Genomic DNA, 18,955 nt, shown 5'->3' with positions numbered 1-18,955 from the left:
TGGAATGAATGGTGTATATTGGTGGCACAGGCTTCATTATAATTTACCTGCATGTTTCTCCTGTTCAATTTATTTGGGGGCCCGGGATGTGGTTCTGTGGTAAAGCATTAGGACCCGAGTTTGGATCCCCAATGCCCATGTAAAAACTAAATGTGGTGACCCAATCTGTAATTCCAGCGCTTCTATACTGAAATGAGACAGACGCTGTGGGCCAGCTATCCTGATGAATGCAGCAGTGAGCACTGAATGAAGATCTTATCTCAAACAAGGTGGAAGGTTTGAGAACTGGCGCTCTAGATTGCCCTTTGACCACCACATACATGCATGCCATGACGTATGCACACACACATACACACTCACACAACACACACATGCACATGTATCAACTTGAATTTTTTACTTTTGAGGTAATGGATTATTGGAAGGCATGTGGAAACAGCCCCTGTGCCACAGAAGACATAGAACAGGACATTTTTCTTTTGCCCTGATTATGTACCACAACCTTTGGAACTCAACAAAAGCCTAAATGTGTACCATAACACCTTGCCAGACTTTGAATTTCAATTTTGTCTATCCACGGCCCACTTTAGCTTCTTAACTGTGCTTTGAGAAGAGGCAATGCCTCCAGGGTGAAAGCTGAGCCTGTCTTTCCTGTCTATGTCAGAATCACTCCACCACAAAGCTCTTTGTTAGCTCTCTTGAGCGGACACAGATCTACTTTAAAATTTCTCTTTTACTTTTAGTTATGAACATTCACATGATTCTGCGCATGTGTGTGCAGAGGCCTGGAGACACTGGATTCCCTGGAGCTGCAGTTACAGGAGGCTGTGAGCCCCTGACAAAGAAGCTGAAGACTAAACTTGGGTCCTATGCAAGCTCTCTTAAGCACTGAACCATCTGTCAACCCAGCACATGGATTTTTAAAAAGTATTTTGTTCAGTATTTTTAGTGATTCTTTTTGTTTGTTTGGTTTGGTTTTTGTTTGTTTGAGATAGGGTTTCTCTGTGTTGCTTTAGTGTCTGTCCTGGAACTAGCTCTTGTAAACCAGGTTGGCTTTGAACTCACAGAGGTTTGCCTGACACCACCTCCCACCTCCTGCCTCCCCAGTGCTGGGTTTAAAGGTGTGCTGTGAGCCACCACCTCCTGGCTGTGGTTCTTAATAGGAGAGTTAGCCCAAGTCATCAAGATTGACAATGTCAGAAACCTCTAGGAATTATACTGTTTCATGATGTTACTTTTGCTAAGTGTAAACTAAGCAAAGCTGAACAAAAATTTAAATAACACACACACACACACACACACACACACACATAGAGGAGTTTAAAATGGCAATATCTTCCTCCTTGCCACATCTTTCTGATCTCTAGCCCTCATCATGCAAACACCTTTTTGTCAAGTTGACTTACATCTTTTCGCTCTTTTCTCTATTCAATTCCAAAGATGTATTTCTGAAATGTGTCCTCTAAGAAGTTCTACTGTTTACAAAATGCTTTTAAGTCAAAACTAGAGACGGGGCCAGAGAGATGGCTCAGTGTTTAAGAACACCTGTTGCTCTTATAGAAGACCTGAATTTAGTTCCCAGAGCCCACATCAGGTACCACACACTGCCTTGTAAGTCCATATCCAATGGTCTGGCATCCTATTTTTGCCTCTAGAAGCCTATATTCATGTATATACACACACTCACACAATGCACATAATTAAAATAATTTTTTCTTCAAATGTACAGAAATACAGTAATGCTAACCCCTGGCTTTTTTATTATTCTGTAACTCTGAAAGGTATAACCACCTGGTTGATACAAGGAACCTGTATTGTTCTCTTAACTTCTTGGTAGGCTATACTCGTTTTTTTAAATAAACTTTTTGGCAGAGAAAATTATAGAGGTGGAACACAGATTAGTGTATGTCAAAGGTTGCTGAAGGGGGACCAGTTAGGTGTATTTGCACAGGGGACCTTGACTATGGTGGTTGTGTAATAACCCACACCTGGCAAACCCCACAGAGAGGTGCAGGGAGTTGTGGGAATCTAGGAAAGCTCTCTGAGGTGCCGATGCCAGTTTCCTGGGTTTGATAACGTAGGCATGCAAGTATATCCATCAGACTGAACTAAGGAGAGGAGGCCCTCACTTTCCCTGCAATTTTGAGACTTCCCATGAGTCTATAATTATAGCAAATTAATAAAAGGAAAGTGAATGTTTAACAAGAATATTAAACATGTCTCACAAATGTCTTCTGGCAAATGCTGTTTTGTCAGGATACTGTAAAATCGGTGCATAGAGAAAGTGGTCAAGAATGCCACCCCACCCCACCCCAAGCAGATCTAACTTTTTAAGAGTGGTGAGCACGGACGAGAACCTTGGAGCGGGAGGGACGACTACTAACTACTTTTAGAAGCCTACTGGAATCTAGGATTTTGACCTTAGAGAAACGAGTTTCTTGTCTTTGTGACATTTCTTTTTCCTTTTTAGTTAAAGCTGATTTCACAATTTTAAGATTCTTCCCTATGGAAAATCGTATCTAATAAAAAATACATGTGATGTAATAATAGCTAAATGTACCTGCTTGTTAGTGCCCACCTGGCACCATTTTAAGTTATTACACCTATAAACAAGTTTTAATCTCACAACACATTGCTGGAGATTTTTAAGATTCCCATCTTACTGATAAGGACAAGGACTTGTTTCACAGGCAGTAATGTTGCACCAGCTTACATATAAATTTTTTTTTTTTTTTTTTGGTTTTTCGAGACACGGTTTCTCTGTAGCTTTGGTGCCTGTCCCGGAACTAGCTCTTGTAGACCAAGCTGGCCTCGAACTCCCAGAGATCCGCCTGCCTCTGCCTCCCGAGTGCTGGGATTAAAGGCATGCGCCACCACTGCCAGGCTACATATAAATTTTCTACAGCTCAGTTTCAAACATATTTAAGCCATATCTTTGAACTCTTTTTTTTAAAGATTTATTATGTATACAGTATTCTGCCTGCACATATGCCTGAAGAGGGCACCAGATCTCATTACAGAGGGTTGTGAGCCACCATGTGGTTGCTGGGAATTGAACTCAGGACCTTTGGAAGAGCAGCCAGTGCTCTTAACCACTGAGCCATCTCTCCAGCCCATCTTTGAACTCTTAAATTTTTTCTTTAATTAAACAGTATTATCTTAGTTCTTGCCTGTAGTATTATTTGGTGGAGTATTTTCTAGAGTCGATGTCTTATTTGCTCATAAACTCCATTTTGTTTACAGAGTTGGCAGAGGAGGAAGAAGCAACAACATTTGGAAAATCACTATTTCTTTGCCACCCTGGGCAACTTAGTAAGATTTTCTCAAAATTTGAAAAAGCTAGAGTTGTGTCTTGGGGGCACTTCCTGTGTGTGGCCCGTGCAATATGCTAGATTCAAAGTCTACCACCAAACCAAACATCTACCTTTTTGTTGTTGTTTTGTCTTATTTTGTTTTGTTTTATTTGGGACAAGGTTTTTCCGTGTAGCGCTGACTGTCCTGGAACTCACTCTGTAGACCAGGTTGGCCTCGAACTCACAGATCCTTTGAAGAGCACACGTGTTAAGTCCATCTTCCCTATCCTTCAGGCCAGGTTTCCTCTGCAAGTAGGACTTGGGAGGCAGCCAAGGTGTCCAGACCTGGGGGCGGGGCCAAAGGCTGGAACTCCGGACTTCCTGGAGGCCGTTGGGAGCTTGAGCAAGTTCCTGTGCATCCACTTCCGGGAGTTAGCAGAGTTAGCACGTGGTGGCGCGTGGGCTCCAGCCTCATCCTAGGCGGCTTTTGAGGTGTGGTAGAATCTTCGAAGTCCATCGTGATGGCTTCTCGGTATGACAGGGCAATCACCGTCTTCTCTCCAGACGGACACCTTTTCCAAGTGGAGTATGCTCAGGAAGCTGTGAAGAAAGGCTCCACCGCGGTAAGCTGCTCCCCGGGCTCCCGCTGCTCCCCAGCCTCCCGCTGCACCAGCCAGGGGGCCCCCAGAGCCCCGGACAGCTGGGTGTGAGGACCACTTCCTTTCCTGGAGCAGACACAGCTTCAGGCCAGCGGTCCGGGTTACACAGACACTGGTAGACAGGTCAGCCCTTTGTCTAACGACAGCTCCAGGCACTACTGCGCATGTGTGTAGCAGCTGGTAAAGACACCTAGAACATTCTGCCTCAGTGCTCATGGCCCACTTCCTCAGAGACCCACTGACCCATGGTAGAGGTAATAGTTCTTTCATGTTGGAAGCCATTGTTTGATAATGATAAAAATTAAAGCCTGGCTGTCCAGGTCTGTCACCGACTCCCATCCCAAGACAAATCGACTACTAACGCTCCATTAGTGAGAGGAACAGTTAGAAACTCTAATCAAGATGGCGCCATTAAATTGTCTCAGTGTGTGTGTATGTGTGTGTGTGTTCATTACCAGAAATCTCATGAGTGTGTACCCCGTTTTAGACTTATGGATCTACATTACCTCAAACATTTTAAATACTCAAAGCAACTGTAATACTGCTGCCAAATTTTAACAGTTCAATGATCATCATAATTTATGAAAATGTTAAAGGACAGAGGCGCCTCGGCGACCACAGATCTGTCAACCCAGACTCTCGAGTCCTAGTCTATGAATGCAAGATATGAGTTTAAAAAAAGAACGAAAGAAAACTTCTGAAATTTCAGGAGTATTTTCACTGTGTGTTTTGGAAATTGACACAGTGAACACACAGAACATTTCTCAGTCCACAATTCTCTGCTTTCTTTCATATCTAAACCAACTTGATAATGGAAAGAAGTTAATTCACTTTTATTGGTAATCTAGCAAATGTAAAGTGACAAAAATAATTACAAAGAAGATAATTTTTAAAAGTATTTTTCTGTTTAAATGGGCCTGCTGGTTAAGCTCTGTTAGAGTTTAAGGAAAGCCTGATACAGTTGAAACCCAAAGGGTACCATTTTGATAAAAACAAAAAGTTATATAGTCCCCAGCATGGTGAGTAACATATGGTTAGAAAATAATGCCTGAGTTTTAGAGCCTAAAGTAAAGGGAGTAACGGGAGAAGACGGGGGTGTGATAAGAAACCACACTGGCCCATTTAAAATGTTTTAAGGATGCTATAGAACTGATTGATAGTTCCTTTGTAATGAGCTGTAAAGGGTAAGGATATAAAAATACCTAGAGTGGGCATTTTTAAAGATACAGTGGAAGATGAGACTCTTACCTCAGGATTCTGAAATTATAATTGCATCTTTTTATGGAATTGTTATGTTTCATTGCAGGTGCTATGACCTTTTTCACAGGATAAAGCTGCGTTTGTTTATTAAACTAGGCTGTTAAATATCGTGTCTGTAAACAGTAGATACGAGGGGCTACAAGTAAGCTAGACTGATCAGTCTTGACCACTATGTAGACATGATATTACTTAGTAATATAAAAATTATATGGGCCATAATTAAAGAGCACAGGCTCTGCTTCCTGCTTGATAATCACCTAATGGCATGACATGGAGCCAGAGGGCTCCTTTCTTTTTAGTTAGGGTTCCTTTTCTATAAAGGCAAAATACGTTTGGATGACATTTTGAAAAAGTATCGCAATTTTAAGAGAACATATGAATCACAGTGTTGTCATGAAAAAGTTAAGATTTATTCTCTTTTTTTTTTTTTGTCTTATCCTTTCCTTGACCCCGAATTCTTACTGGGGCTATATTTCCCCTTATCAGATCACATCACTGTAGTCTTAGCCTTCAAAGTTTTCCTTGGTTGTCATCTACTTCTTTAATTAAGGGGTAAATTCTTGGTTTCACTGAAAACATTTCTAACACTGTACAGGGAAGAAGGAAGCACATTCACACACACACATTTGGTTTTTCTAGACAAGATTTCTCTGTGTAGCCTGGCTGTCCTGAAACTTGCTTTGTAGATCAGGCTGGCCTCGAACTCAGAAAACTGCCTGCCTCTGCCTTCCGAATGCTGGATATAAAAGTGTGTGCACACTACTGCCTGTATTTACTTTTCTTTAATGTTGATTTGTGTCTTTTATTTCTTGTGTTGGAAGTCAAACCCAGGGCCATGCATGTTACATGTGTGCTTTAGTATTGAGCAACATTCTCAGCCCTTATTGTCTTTAAGAATCTTCATACTGGGGCTGGAGAGATGGCTCAGTGGCTAAGAGCACTGTCTGAGTTCTAGTTAAATGACACCATAGATGACAGAGACTTCACAGACATCCATATACTATTCCATCTGAACACTGTAGACCGCATAGTCTCATCAGCCTGTGGAAATTTCTCTAAAATAGATTGTGTAACAGAAGGCAAAGCAAGTCCTAAGAATGCTAGGAAATTATGATCAATTTTGAATGCTATCTGACCACATGGGAAAAAGAATAAATAATAATAGAAACTTCAGTATATACAGACTTGTAGAGTTTGAACAACATACTACTCAATGACAATTGTGTCATAGAAGAAACCAAAAAGGAAAGTAAATTCTTAGAAGCAGCATACCATACATGATGTAGGAGAAACAGTGAGTGATTTTGAGAGTTTATAGCTACGCTACAAGCGTCTATATTGAAATGTTAAATCTAAAATAAATAGGTCTACAGGGGCCACGATCATCCAGGAGTTACTGGCTCCACACGGGTCTGAATGGTGATGGTTACAGATGGTGTCCTCCCCAGACTTTTGGGTCTGCAGGAGCCACAATCAACCAAGAATCTGGCTCTTCATGGGCACCATGCAATCAGGTACCATTATACCAAGTACTACCAAGTTCTTCTAGGCCAGGCACATACTATCCCTTGTGGTTGGGGCAGGCAGTACAGGTAGCTCCTGTGACCCAGCCAAGAGCCCTGGTGCTAGGTGGTTAGGCACCCCTGTGGTGAGAGGCCACATGGTGGGGAGATGGAAGAGAGAGAGAGGTGTTGGGAGATGAAGAACTGGATGACATGAATGCCCAGTTGGAGCTGGGTGATGGTGGTGCACACCCTTAATCTCAGCACTGGGGAGGGAGAAGCAAGTGGATCTCTGTGAGTTCAAGGCCAGCCTGGTCTACAAGAGCTAGTTCCAGGACAAGCTCCAAAGCTATAGAGAAACCCTATCTCAAAGAAGATAAAAAAAAAAAAAAAAGAATGTGTAATCCTGGCTGCCCTGAAACTCACTCAGTAGATTAGGTTGGCCTTGAACTCACAGAGATCTGCCTGTCTCTGTCTTCCTGGTGATAGGATTAAAGGTGTGTGCCACCATGCCCAATTTAATTATTTCACTCTATTGATTTTGAGTTTCTTCCAAGGTTCTAAGATTCATTTAGATAAAGGTACTTATTAATTTTCTAAATACTGCTTTTCTGTAGCATAATAAATGGTAAATATTACATTTCCCCTTTAATTGCTGAGAAAAAAATGTTTTATCATATGCTCAAATAAAATCATTCTTTTAAAAAAATTGGGAAACAATGCCATGCACAGTTGCTTTAAAAAAGGGATGGGAGTGTATCATATATGCTTAGGAGGAAGAGGCGGACACAGGTGGGCTTTTAAAGGGGACAGGAGTGTATCATACCTACTTAGAAGGAAGAGGCAGAGCAGGTAGGCTTTACAAAGGGATGGAAGTGTATCATACGTAGTTAGGCAGAAGAGGCAGGCAGATTTTCTTGAGTTTGAGACTAGGCTGGTCTTCATACAGAGTTCAAGACCAACTAGGACTGTGTAGTGAAACCCTTTCTCAGATCAATAATAAATGAAATCCTTTAGAATAAACCATGAAAAAAGACCTCTACAATAAAATCTTTGAAACAGAAGAAACAAAAAAGACACTTAAAGCTGGAGAAAACTCTTAAGCTTGTAAATTGGAAGAATTAATATAATGGAAATAGTGTTATCAAAATTCCAACATTCTTCACAGAAATTTTAAAAAAAGCTTTATGGGAGCATATGCAGAGACCCACACCCAAACATAAGGTGGCACTTGGGGAACACTGAGGAAGAAGGGAAGAAAGGATTGTAGAAACCAAAGGGTTGAGGACACCAGATGAACATAGCCCACATAATCAACTAAGCAGGGCTTATAGGCCTTCACAGAGACTGAAGGGACAATAATGGAGCCTTCATGCATCCTCTGTATATTTATTTTCAGCTGTTTAGCTTGTGGTTTTTGTAGGACTCCTAATAGTGGAAGTGGGGGTGTCTGTGACTCTTGCCTGCTCTTGGGATCCTTTTCGTCCTATTGGGTTGCCTAGTCCCAGTAGGTTGCTATGAGGGTTTGTGCCTAGTCTTATTGAATCTTGTTATGCCTTATTTGGCTGATATCCCTGGGAGGCCTGCTCTTTTCTGAAGGGAAGCAGAAAAGCAGTGGATCTCAGGGGAGAGAGGGGAAGTGGTTGATGGGTAAAAACTGGGAGGAGTGGATAGAGAGGAAAAGCTGCAGTCCAGATGTATTATTGTATTGTATGTATTGTAAGTCACATTGGCAGGAGCTTGAGGAAGCTGAGCACACTGCATCCACAATCAGGAGGCAGAAAACAGGTCTGTGGGGTGACACTGTAGGTAAAGGTTCTTGCTGCCAACCCTCATACTCTGAGTTTAACCCCTAGGAAGCACAGAGTGGTGGGAGAGAACTCAGTCCTGAAAGTTGTCCTCTGATCTCCACATGTATGCATTGTATGAGCTTGTCCCCACACATTAAACTAAATAAAGTTATGTAAATCAAAAATTAAAAAACAATCAGGTCAGGCAGCGGTGATGCACACCTTTGATCCCAGCATTTAGGAGGCAGAGGCAAGCAGATTTCAGTGAGTTCGAGGCCAGCCTGGTCTACAGAGTGAGTTCCAGGGCAGTCTGTAACACAGAGAAACCCTGTCTCAAGGAACAAGCAAAAAAAAGAAAAGAAAAACAAAGAAAGAAAAAAGAAAAAATCTTCAGCCTATCTTCTTCTATTTGTTTGGTCCAGGAACCCAGCCCATTAGAACAGTACCACCCACATTTATGTTGAGGGCCTTCCTACCTCACTTAATTTAATCTAGATAATCCCTCCCAAGAATGCCTATAGTTGTATCTCCTATGTGATTTTAATATCAAGATGATGATATTAACAATTACAGATACTAACTCAGCCTATTAATGTTCCACCTTTAGAATATCAAAGGCCCTGTGTTCTAATACATGGAATTTGCATTTCAATGTATGTATTGGGGCACAGCAAGCCCCTAACTCTTGGGCCTCTTAATTTGAGCTGTATGGGAAAGATTTTGTGGTATTTTATCTGCTGAACTTAGTTCTAATGTTGAGGTTTGAATCCAGGGCCTTTAGTTGTTGGACAAGTGCTATACCACTGAACTGCTCCCTCAACCCCTTACCTTGATGTAATTATATTTTAAACCTACAAATAAGAAAACAATTTTTAAAAGAATTCTTGCCCTCATTGTGTCTGTGTTGTCTTGTGTGGTGTGTATACATGAGTGTGCAGGTAGGTGTACCTGTACGTGCATATATGGAGGTCAAGGAGAATAGCAGGTATCTTAATTCTACCACTTTCCACCTTGACTTGAAAGAGGGCCTCTACTGAACCAGACACCTCCCATGTCAACTAGACTGGCTGGCAAGGTGGCTCGTTATTGGCATCCCCCTTTCTCTGTCCCCAGGAACTACAAATACTTGCAGGCATGCCTGACCTTTGTGTGAATACTGTCTTCATTCTCATATAGCAAGTTTCTTACTCAAAGGGTCCTCTCCCAGACCCAACCTTCTATCAATATTGATAGAAGCTTTCATCAATATTAGTTCTGCTAATACTGATTTGCTTCTTCTTTCATTCTCCTAAAGTTGTATATTTAGGTGATGTCGGAAATTTTTCTGTATATGTGTTGCTTTTATTGGTTGATGAATAAAACTGTTTAAGCCAATGGCTTAGCAGAGTAAAGCTGGTCAGGAAATTAAAACAGTTATAGAGAGTAGGCAGAGTCAAAAAGATGCCATGTAGCTGCCGAAGGAGAAGGATGACAGAACCTTACCTGGTAGATCACAACCTCATAGCGATAAAGATGAATAGAAATGGATCATTTTATGATATATAAGAGCTAGCCAATAAGAAACCCTAAGCTATTGGCCAAGCTGTGTTGTAATTAATATAGTTTCTATGTGATTATTTGGGTCTGAGCATTTGGGAAACGAACAAGCAGTCTCCACCAACAAATTGCCAAAGGAGAAAGACATACGGAACTTTAGGAACCTTGCTAGTAAGCTACGGCCTCGTGACAACACACAGATTGATAGAGGAAAGAGGTAGCTAGGAATATGCTAGAGTCATTGGCCAAACAATGTTGTAATTAATATACTTTCTGTGTGATTATTCAGGTCTGGGGAGCTGGGAAATTAACACACAGTCTCTGATTAGGGATGGCTCCAGCGTGGGGGCAACTACATCCACATAAAAACTGAGAGAGCTTGGGAAGGAATTCTAGACACAAAAGAACAGAGTTAAGCACAGGTTCTTAATAGCTACATTTCTTCAGATAGACTCTGTTTGCTGGCAGCAAGCAGAGACATAGCTCCTTTAAGAGAAGTCTTCCTGACTCAATGTTGACTGCAAAAAATTTTATGCCTTCTTTAAGATCCAGCTTCCTGATTCATGTTGGAAAAACAAACTCTGACTCTTTCAGGAGGTCCTGTACTTAAATGGGGTCAGCGAGCAGCATTTTAGAAATTGCTTAATGGTGACATAGACCTGTTGCATCCCTGGAGCTGGTAATGTGAGCATGTCTCGCAGAACTGGTGGTGAATGTACCTTCCTCCACAATTGTTGTCGGAGTTTTTGTCCTGCCTGGTTTCTCTCTTCCCACCAGGTCCCAAAGAATCACACAGAAGGTCTACATAAGTTATAAAACTGATTGGCCTATTAGCTCAGGCTTCTTGTTAACTCATATAACTTATATTAACCCACCATTCTAGTATATGTTAGCCACATGGCTCAGTACCTTTTTCAGCGGGGTAGGTCACATCCTGCTTTTTCAGTGTCTGGACAGGACTGTGGAAAGAGCTTCCTTCTTCCCAGAATACTCCTGTTCTCATTGCCCCACCTCTACTTCCTCTCTGGTTGTCCCACCTGTACTTCCTGCCTGGCTACTGACCAATCAGAGTTTATTTAAAACATAATTGACAGAATATAGAATTGTCCTACACCACACAATGTTGGACTGAGCAGGGCCAAAAGTCAAAGCAGCCTTAGTCCTAACCATGATGCTTAGCATTTAGAAAAAAAAAAGACACTCCTGATCAGAAAATGATTATAGATACACAATAAGACAGATTCAAAGACTAAATGTATGTAGGCTTGGGAGAGAGAAGAAAAATAATATAGACAGTTATCAAAAGAAATAGGTTAAAAAAATAAAAGTCTTTAAAGAGACAGTAAAAGTAATATAAAAGTACAGACAGTCGTAGATTAAAGACATAAAGAAAAATAAGCCATATAAAGAAGAAATATACACAGAGAGTCTGGATTATGTATCTTACTGTGTTTTTTTTGAATTTTTTAACTACAGAGAAATATTTGATTCTGGTATCTGCTAAGCTAAACCTATATATATATATAAAGTATGTTGTCTTCAAAATTTGGGTCTAAGTATATGTTGTTTTGGAAAAGAGGTTCTGCTTTTGTTTCCACTAAAGATGAGAACCTGTGGATCCCTTCCAGGCTAATGTGGTTTGATGAAACAAGATTCCCCCAAAGTTCTCCATGAACCCTAAGATACTTCGTACAATAATCAGCAGGAAGTAATCTCAAAAACTACACCCAAATTCCCAAAATTATTGTTTGTAAATGTTTGTTTTTCATTTAAAGGGGGATATGATATGGAGATGATATACTGTATAAACTGGACATCCAGGACCCACAGAAAAGTGACTATTGAACTTTCCAAAAAACAGGATGGTCCTTCAGGATTCCTACTTCATAGAAGTCTGCCAGACATTTTGCAGGGCACAGAAGAAAGTGACTGACAAACTGCCAGTATAGGCATAACAGGGAGGTAGTGTGGGAACTCCTTCAGCCAATAGCCTTTAAGATACTGGCCCACTTTGGGCATTGTTTTATGTACTATAAATGCAGATGTAAAAGTTTACATGTGCACATTGACTGCTGGATTTGGTTCCAGCACTACTCTTTCTGTGAGTTTACCCTCTAAAAAATAAACCTTGGTTATACTCCATTCTGGGTTAATGTGGAACTCTTTTGCACTGCAACATTTAGGTGTCATTTTTGTGTGTTTTGTGGAAGATTAAGACTCTTGCATAGATTTACCACTGATTTTATTTTCTTTGTATTTTCTTCTATTGGTCTTCTTTGTCTTGTGGCTGGGGACTAGGAATCTTCTCAGCCGGTACCTGTGCATCTCATTTCCTACACAGCTCCTTCTTTATTTTATTGTTTTTTTTTTTTTTTTTTTTTTTTTTGTTTTTTTTTGTTTTTCGAGACAGGGTTTCTCTGTGGCTTTGGAGCCTGTCCTGGAACTAGCTCTGTAGACCAGGCTGGTCTCGAACTCACAGAGATCCGCCTGCCTCTGCCTCCCAAGTGCTGGGATTAAAGGCGTGCGCCACCATCACCCGGCTATTTTATTGTTTTAAAGAGAAACCTGTTTGACATGTTAGAATAATTGGTCCATTTTTACTTTAAATTTACTTTTTAAAATTGGCTTTTCAGGTTGGAATTCGAGGAACTAATATAGTTGTGCTTGGGGTAGAAAAAAAATCAGTGGCCAAACTTCAAGATGAAAGAACTGTGAGAAAAATATGTGCCCTCGATGACCATGTCTGCATGGCTTTTGCAGGTATGTACAGACTTTCAGTGGTATGTATGATATATATAATGTTGTAGTGGGATAGCATGGTTTTCCTATTGCCACTGTTTTACTGTAACTACACAATATAACAATATTTGTAGTCAGACCTATTTCTGTTTAAAACAAAGTGTCACCTATATTTAAAAGGCCTCAGTTCTATAAACTGTGGTTTCTCGTGGTCTTAGGGTTTCTATTGCTGTGAAGAGACACCATGACCAAACAACTCTTGTAAAGAAAATTGAGACTAGCTTACAGTTTCAAAGGTTTAGTTTGTTGTCATCAGTGCAGGACATTGGTGGCATGCAGGACGACATGGTGCTGGAGAAGGAGCTGAGAGTTCTACTGCAACTTAATCCTCAGGAAGAGCAACCTGTGCCTCACGGGGTGTAGCTTGAGCAAAGGGGACTTCAAAGCCCACCCCCACAGTGATACACTTCCTCGAAGAACAAGGCCACATCTACTCCAATAAGGCCACCCCCTCCTAATGATGCCACTCCCTATGGGGCGTGTTCTTTTAGACCCCCACACTTACAATGGCCTTTGATAGCTAGAGCATAAATGTGAAGATGGCCTCCTTACTTATAACTTAAGAACTTATAATTCATAGAATTTATAAAATTACTGAGGAATTTTTTTCTTTTTGGGGGTCTGAAAATAATATTCCCCAACATAGAATTTTAAATGAGTCTACTTACTTGTTTTTATTTGTATTATATGTATATGTGTGTAGGTTTCTGCATGTAAGTGTAGATGCCTGCAGAGGCCAGAAGAGGGTTTCAGTTCCCTGCAGCTGGAGTTACGAGCTGCTCAACGTGTAGGTGTAGGTAACTAAATTTGATGTTGTGCAAGACCTCTTAACTGGTGAGCCCAGTTTAGGAAAGAGAGGGAGGGTTACATTTGCGTGTGCTGGGCTACAGATTGACCTCATGCAAGCTAAGTCTCAACTTCTTAAACTGTGAGTTGTGACCCAACTAAATGTGAGGTTGAAAAAAATTGACAACAGTAAAAGGTTTCAGAATATATATGTGCAATATTGAGGAGGATTAGGAGGTGTGGCTTTGCTGGAGGAAGTGTGTCACTGGGGGTGGGCACTGAGCCAGACCCAGTCTCTCTCTGTCTCTCTACCTAAGGATCAGGGCAAAGCCCTCAGCTATTGCTTCAGCACCTGCCTGCGTGCTGCTGTGCTCCCAGATAATGGACTAAACCTCTGAAACTGGAAGCAATTCCCCAACTAAAAAGAGTTGCCTTGCTCATGGTGTCTCTTCACAGCAGCAGAACACTATCCTGTCTTCGTTATAGACAGCACAGAATTTCCAATTATTTCAGAAATTACGAGACCAGCCTGGTCTACAAGAGCTAGTGCCAGGACAGGCTCCAAAGCCACAGAGAAACCCTGTCTCAAAAAAACCAAAAAAAAAAAAAAAAAAAAAAAAAAAAAAAAAGAAATTACTTTAATTTCTGTCATTTTATTAAATTAATTTAATATCTGTCATTTTGTTCTATTCATTTATGTGAAATTGCACTGTCAGTATTAATGGTTAGAAAATCAAAGTATTGATCGACTTTGAAAAAGGCTAACGCTGCTCTGTGACCTACTGTATCAATTTTTCATGTGGGTGCCAGGAGCTTAACTCAGGTCCTTATGCTTGTGATGAAGGTACTTTTCCACTGAACCGCTTCCTGTCCCATAGTATTTTGTAAGCTTTATAGTTAAAGAAAGAGTCATGACGGGTGGGGTTGGGCAAGCCTTTAGTCCCAGTGAGAGGCAGAGGCAGGCGGATCTCTGTGAGTTCAAGGCCAGCCTGGTCTACTACAAGAGGTAGTTCCAGGACTGGCTCCAAAGCTACAAAAAAACCCTGTTTCAAAAAAACAAAAATAAATAAATAAAAAATAAAATAAAATAAAAATGGAATGAAACAGCATTGTGGGGAGCCTTTTCAGATGATCTTGTTTGTGCCACATCATCCTTCTGTAGTTGTCTCAAGCTGTTGGATGCCTCAGTATTGGCTTTGGTTTGTGTTGTTGGTAGTGTTGCATGGTATGAATGAGCCACTACTGTTAACAGGTTGCCTATGTACCTTTAGGATAGGAGTTGTAAACCACATCATTCAGAAAAGAGAAAGGAAGAAGACCAGGAATGATAAAGAGATGCTAGAGCAGAAAGAGCAGCAAAGTACTCAGGGGAGTAGGAGACAACCAGCCAACCGTCCAGCTGCTGAAGCTCATGCTGAAAGCACAGTCACACATTCCTGGTGAAATGGAATAAGCGCACTGTTTGCACAGGGTTAAACCTAGCAGAAGGACTTGGTATTACTTTGACACATGTAACCTGCCAGCACCAAAGTCAAAGCTGATTTTGCTGTCTGTGTAGCGAACACTCACCTGTGGCGCTCCTCCCTATCCCCACTCTAAGTATTTTTAATGTCAGCGTTTCTCTAGCTGTGGGTGATGTTCACACTGTACAGAGGACAAATTCTTAAGTAGCTTATCTGAACTCTTTTAGTTGCATAAAACGCTAACCCATTAGGCCATTGCTAGCTAGTCCTTTCTCTTAGATGTACAGAGAATTACTTTCTCTTTCTTTAATCAAATCATACCTGACCTGTGTCAGGGTGATTTTTAAACTGGCGAATATTCAGACACTCCATTTTCTTTATGTCCTCCTGTTTCAAGGGGTGAAGATCCAAGTGGATGTAGCAACAAGGTTTGACATGATGGGGAAGGTAAATCCCGTGATGAAAAAGAACGGCTATGTGCGAAGTGCCCGTTAACAAGATGAGTGAACCTGGGGTTCAGTCTAGTTAGTGGTAAAGGAGAAATGGAAGGGGTCTGGAGAGGTGCCGCAATCAGAGCGTGGAATACTTTTGCAGAGACCTGGTTTTTCCCAGCAACCATGCCAGTCAGCTCACAGCCACTTTAGATCCAGCTCCAGAGAATCTACTGCCCTTTTCTTCCTGTTCTGGTATCTGCATTCATATCGCTGCGTGCACGCACATACACACACACACACACACACAACACACACACACAGAGTTCAAAATAAATCTTTTTTTTTTTAAAAAAAGGGCTAAAAAAAAACCAAATGGCTGTAGAACAGTCAAATACCAGTGTCGTCCTTAATTTATACAATCAAACTAATCTGTCAGTTACATGCTGCAGTCAGTCTCTGGCTTCAGCTAGAACACAATGTCTCCTTACAGACATGCTGAGAGTTGTTTGGATGAGTCTTTTGGCTATTTCAGAAGCTCAGTCAGAGTCTGCCTGTCTTAATTAACAACCTTGATTTTCAAAGTTTCCATTTTGACAAAAATTGAGAACTGCTGTATCCCAGTTCATCAAGCAGTTCATCAAGTATAATTTGAATACAATACTGGTGTGCTTCAGGTTAGAATACCTTCCTTGCTCGCATAAGAAAAACATGCAATTTACTAACAAGTCATTTGCTGTTTCCTTTACCAGTGAAGTGGAGTGTGTGAAGTCTTTTTATTTTTTTTGGAATGAAGTCTTTAAAGGAAATGAGTCGCAGCTAAGGCACATGGTGTTTCCTAGTTCCTCTATGAAGGCAGTGTTGTAGGGAAAAGATAACTTTTGATGGGGGTATATATATATATATATATATATATATATATATAGAGAGAGAGAGAGAGAGAGAGAGAGAGAGAGAGAGAGAAATGTATAGACTTTTGAGTGTTGACAATTCCGCAGGTCTGACGGCTGATGCGCGGGTGGTTATAAACAGAGCACGGGTGGAGTGCCAGAGCCATAAGCTTACTGTGGAGGACCCGGTCACCGTGGAGTACATAACGCGCTTCATAGCGACGTTGAAGCAGGTGAGCAGGTACTCTTAGCAGTTGTTCAGCTTTCTCCTTTCCACTGTCATTGGTCCTGCCATAGACATGCTGCACTAGCTCCAAACATTTATTCTACTGAGTGTGTCAAATTTCTTATTCATTCTCACAATTACTTCATTCACTTACTTGGGTAAAGTGGGTTACGTTAATCACCAGAAATCAAAATCAGTTTCAGTTCTTGGAATTATAAAAATTTTAAGAGAGTGTCAAATTTTGAAAAGTCATTTTTTTTTCTTGTAGAAGCACAATAAAAATATTATTCCTTAAAGTTTTTCAAAGAAATAATACATTATTTTACCTAAAAACCAAAATACCCTAATCAGGGTTAGATGTGCGCTCTTCTGAATCTCTACTTAGCCATGTCATTGAAAGCCAGGTGGAGTGTGCGTGCAGGCCTGAGGGTTCACCTGCTGTTTGCATACTGTGTATTGGCTGGAGACTCCTTCCTGGGTGTTCTCTCGCATCTATGTTAGAAACTGTGACATTTCCGATGATGGTTTGAAAATGGGCATCATTTCGGCGTCATGTTCTTCTCTCTGCTAGCCTAGCATGATTCTGTTCGGTCATGGCTTGTTTTTCTTTTTAAAGTTGTACTGTTAAGTTTTAGTAGGGTTTCCTAGATTGGAGATTATAATTGATTGTAAGATTGAACCAGTTTTTATCATGCAACCAGCTATGCCAGAAGAGTCACCATGGAGGTTTTCACTTCTCTTTCTTTTGTTAGTGAGTGTTGTGTAATGTAATCGCTGCTTTAATTTGTGTATTATAGCTAATGAGATTGAATTTTCCATGTTGGTTCATTCTTTTCATTTCCACTTGTGCAAATTGTCCTTCAACAGAAACATTGTTTTTTGCTGCCTAATCTTGAACAGGATGCTCACTATACAGATTTGTGCCCATTTATCTTCTCTTTAGAAACATTTTTAAATTAAATTTACTTATTCTGGGGGCAGGGGCATATGTCACAGTGTACATATGGAAGACAACCTGGAGGGGGTCTTGGTGACAGAACTCACATCAGGCTTGGCAGCAAGCACTGAACCATTTCACCAGGCCTACATTCCCTTTTCAAACTTGTTTCTGAATTTGAAGACGTATATAGTGTATATTGAGTAAATTCCTCCACGTCTATCCTACCTCCTGTCCTCCCCCATAATACCCTCTGTTCCTCTATGCAGTTTCTCTTCTGCTTTCATGTCATGAATCTATATGTCTATACAAAACATGAACCAAATATCAGAGAAAATATATCATTTTGTCTCTTTGAGGCTGGCATAACTCATTTAATATGATTGTTTCCAGTTCTGTTCATTATCCTACAAAAGACACAGTTTGGCTCATCTTTGTGGCCTGGACTTTTATGTGCATTCATACCATATTCATTCCCTATTTTCTGTAACTTTGATTGTAATCCTGGCTCTTCTGTATCTTACTGCCTTTAAGAAATGATTCTTTGCATCTCCTAGTGAGCACGAGTGTTAGAATGAACCAACCCTCCTGCTTCGCTGACTTGCACATCTCGCTGCTCTGGCAAAACAGGTACTCTGGTTCTACATGCAGACTTTTTCATGGACTCTTTGTAATCCAAATAAGAAAGTTTTGAGATGAATAATATATATCAAATCACTGTTTTGGTTTTTAAAAGCTTTGCTACTTCATTTTAGAAGAAATTCCAAAATTTTTGTATTGCTACTTTCATATTTTGATTCAGTTTTCCCAATTGTTAAAAAAGGAATTCATCATTCTAGCGGTGATGGTGCACACCTTTAATCCCAGCACTTGGAGGCAGAGGCAGACAGATCTCAATGAGTTTGAGACCAGTCTGGTCTACAAAAGTTAGTTCCAGGACAACCATAACTAAATAGAGAAACCTTGTCTTGAAAAATAAAAACAAAACAAAAAAATAAATAAAAATAAAAAGTAGAAAAAGGATACCAAAAAACAAGTATACATATAAGGTTCTTAAGTGTGGTTGTTAAGATCTCTTCTGGAGAAATCAAGGCTTTGAATAGATAGTACAAAGTTGTAAGTCTGTGACAATAAGATTGCCACTGGGGAGGACAAGGCCTCTGGGCCAGAGTTACAGCATGCTTTCCTTACATATTGAACTTTGTTTATATGACTTTTTCACAAAATGAAAAGACTAAACAAGTAAGTTAAAAGGGCTTTCTTCTAAGATAATATGTAAAGCATCATACCTCAGTGTGAGCAGAAACATAAGACGGTGCAGAAGAGTTCAACATAACCCCCACTTTAAAACAGGTTATTTATGTTCATAGTTAAGTTGTTTGC

At 40.5% G+C, this 18,955-nt stretch overlaps 1 protein-coding gene across 1 annotated transcript in view; it reads left to right on the top strand.

Moving 5' to 3' along the window:
* Nucleotides 1-3,814: 3,814 nt before the first annotated feature.
* LOC121453636 (proteasome subunit alpha type-8) overlaps nucleotides 3,815-18,955 on the top strand; it is a 48,980-nt gene continuing 33,839 nt past the window's right edge. The window contains exons 1-3 of the mRNA XM_041660538.1: nucleotides 3,815-3,916; nucleotides 12,674-12,800; nucleotides 16,518-16,642. Of these exons, the coding sequence (XP_041516472.1) occupies nucleotides 3,815-3,916; nucleotides 12,674-12,800; nucleotides 16,518-16,642 (354 nt within the window). The remainder of the gene's footprint in view (nucleotides 3,917-12,673; nucleotides 12,801-16,517; nucleotides 16,643-18,955) is intronic.

Source organism: Microtus oregoni, unplaced genomic scaffold (assembly GCF_018167655.1).
Source record: "Microtus oregoni isolate MIOR12 unplaced genomic scaffold, Mior012 000011F_ref0000422, whole genome shotgun sequence".
Classification (NCBI taxonomy): Eukaryota; Metazoa; Chordata; class Mammalia; order Rodentia; family Cricetidae; genus Microtus; species Microtus oregoni.
This window is presented reverse-complemented; position numbering and strand designations above follow the sequence as displayed.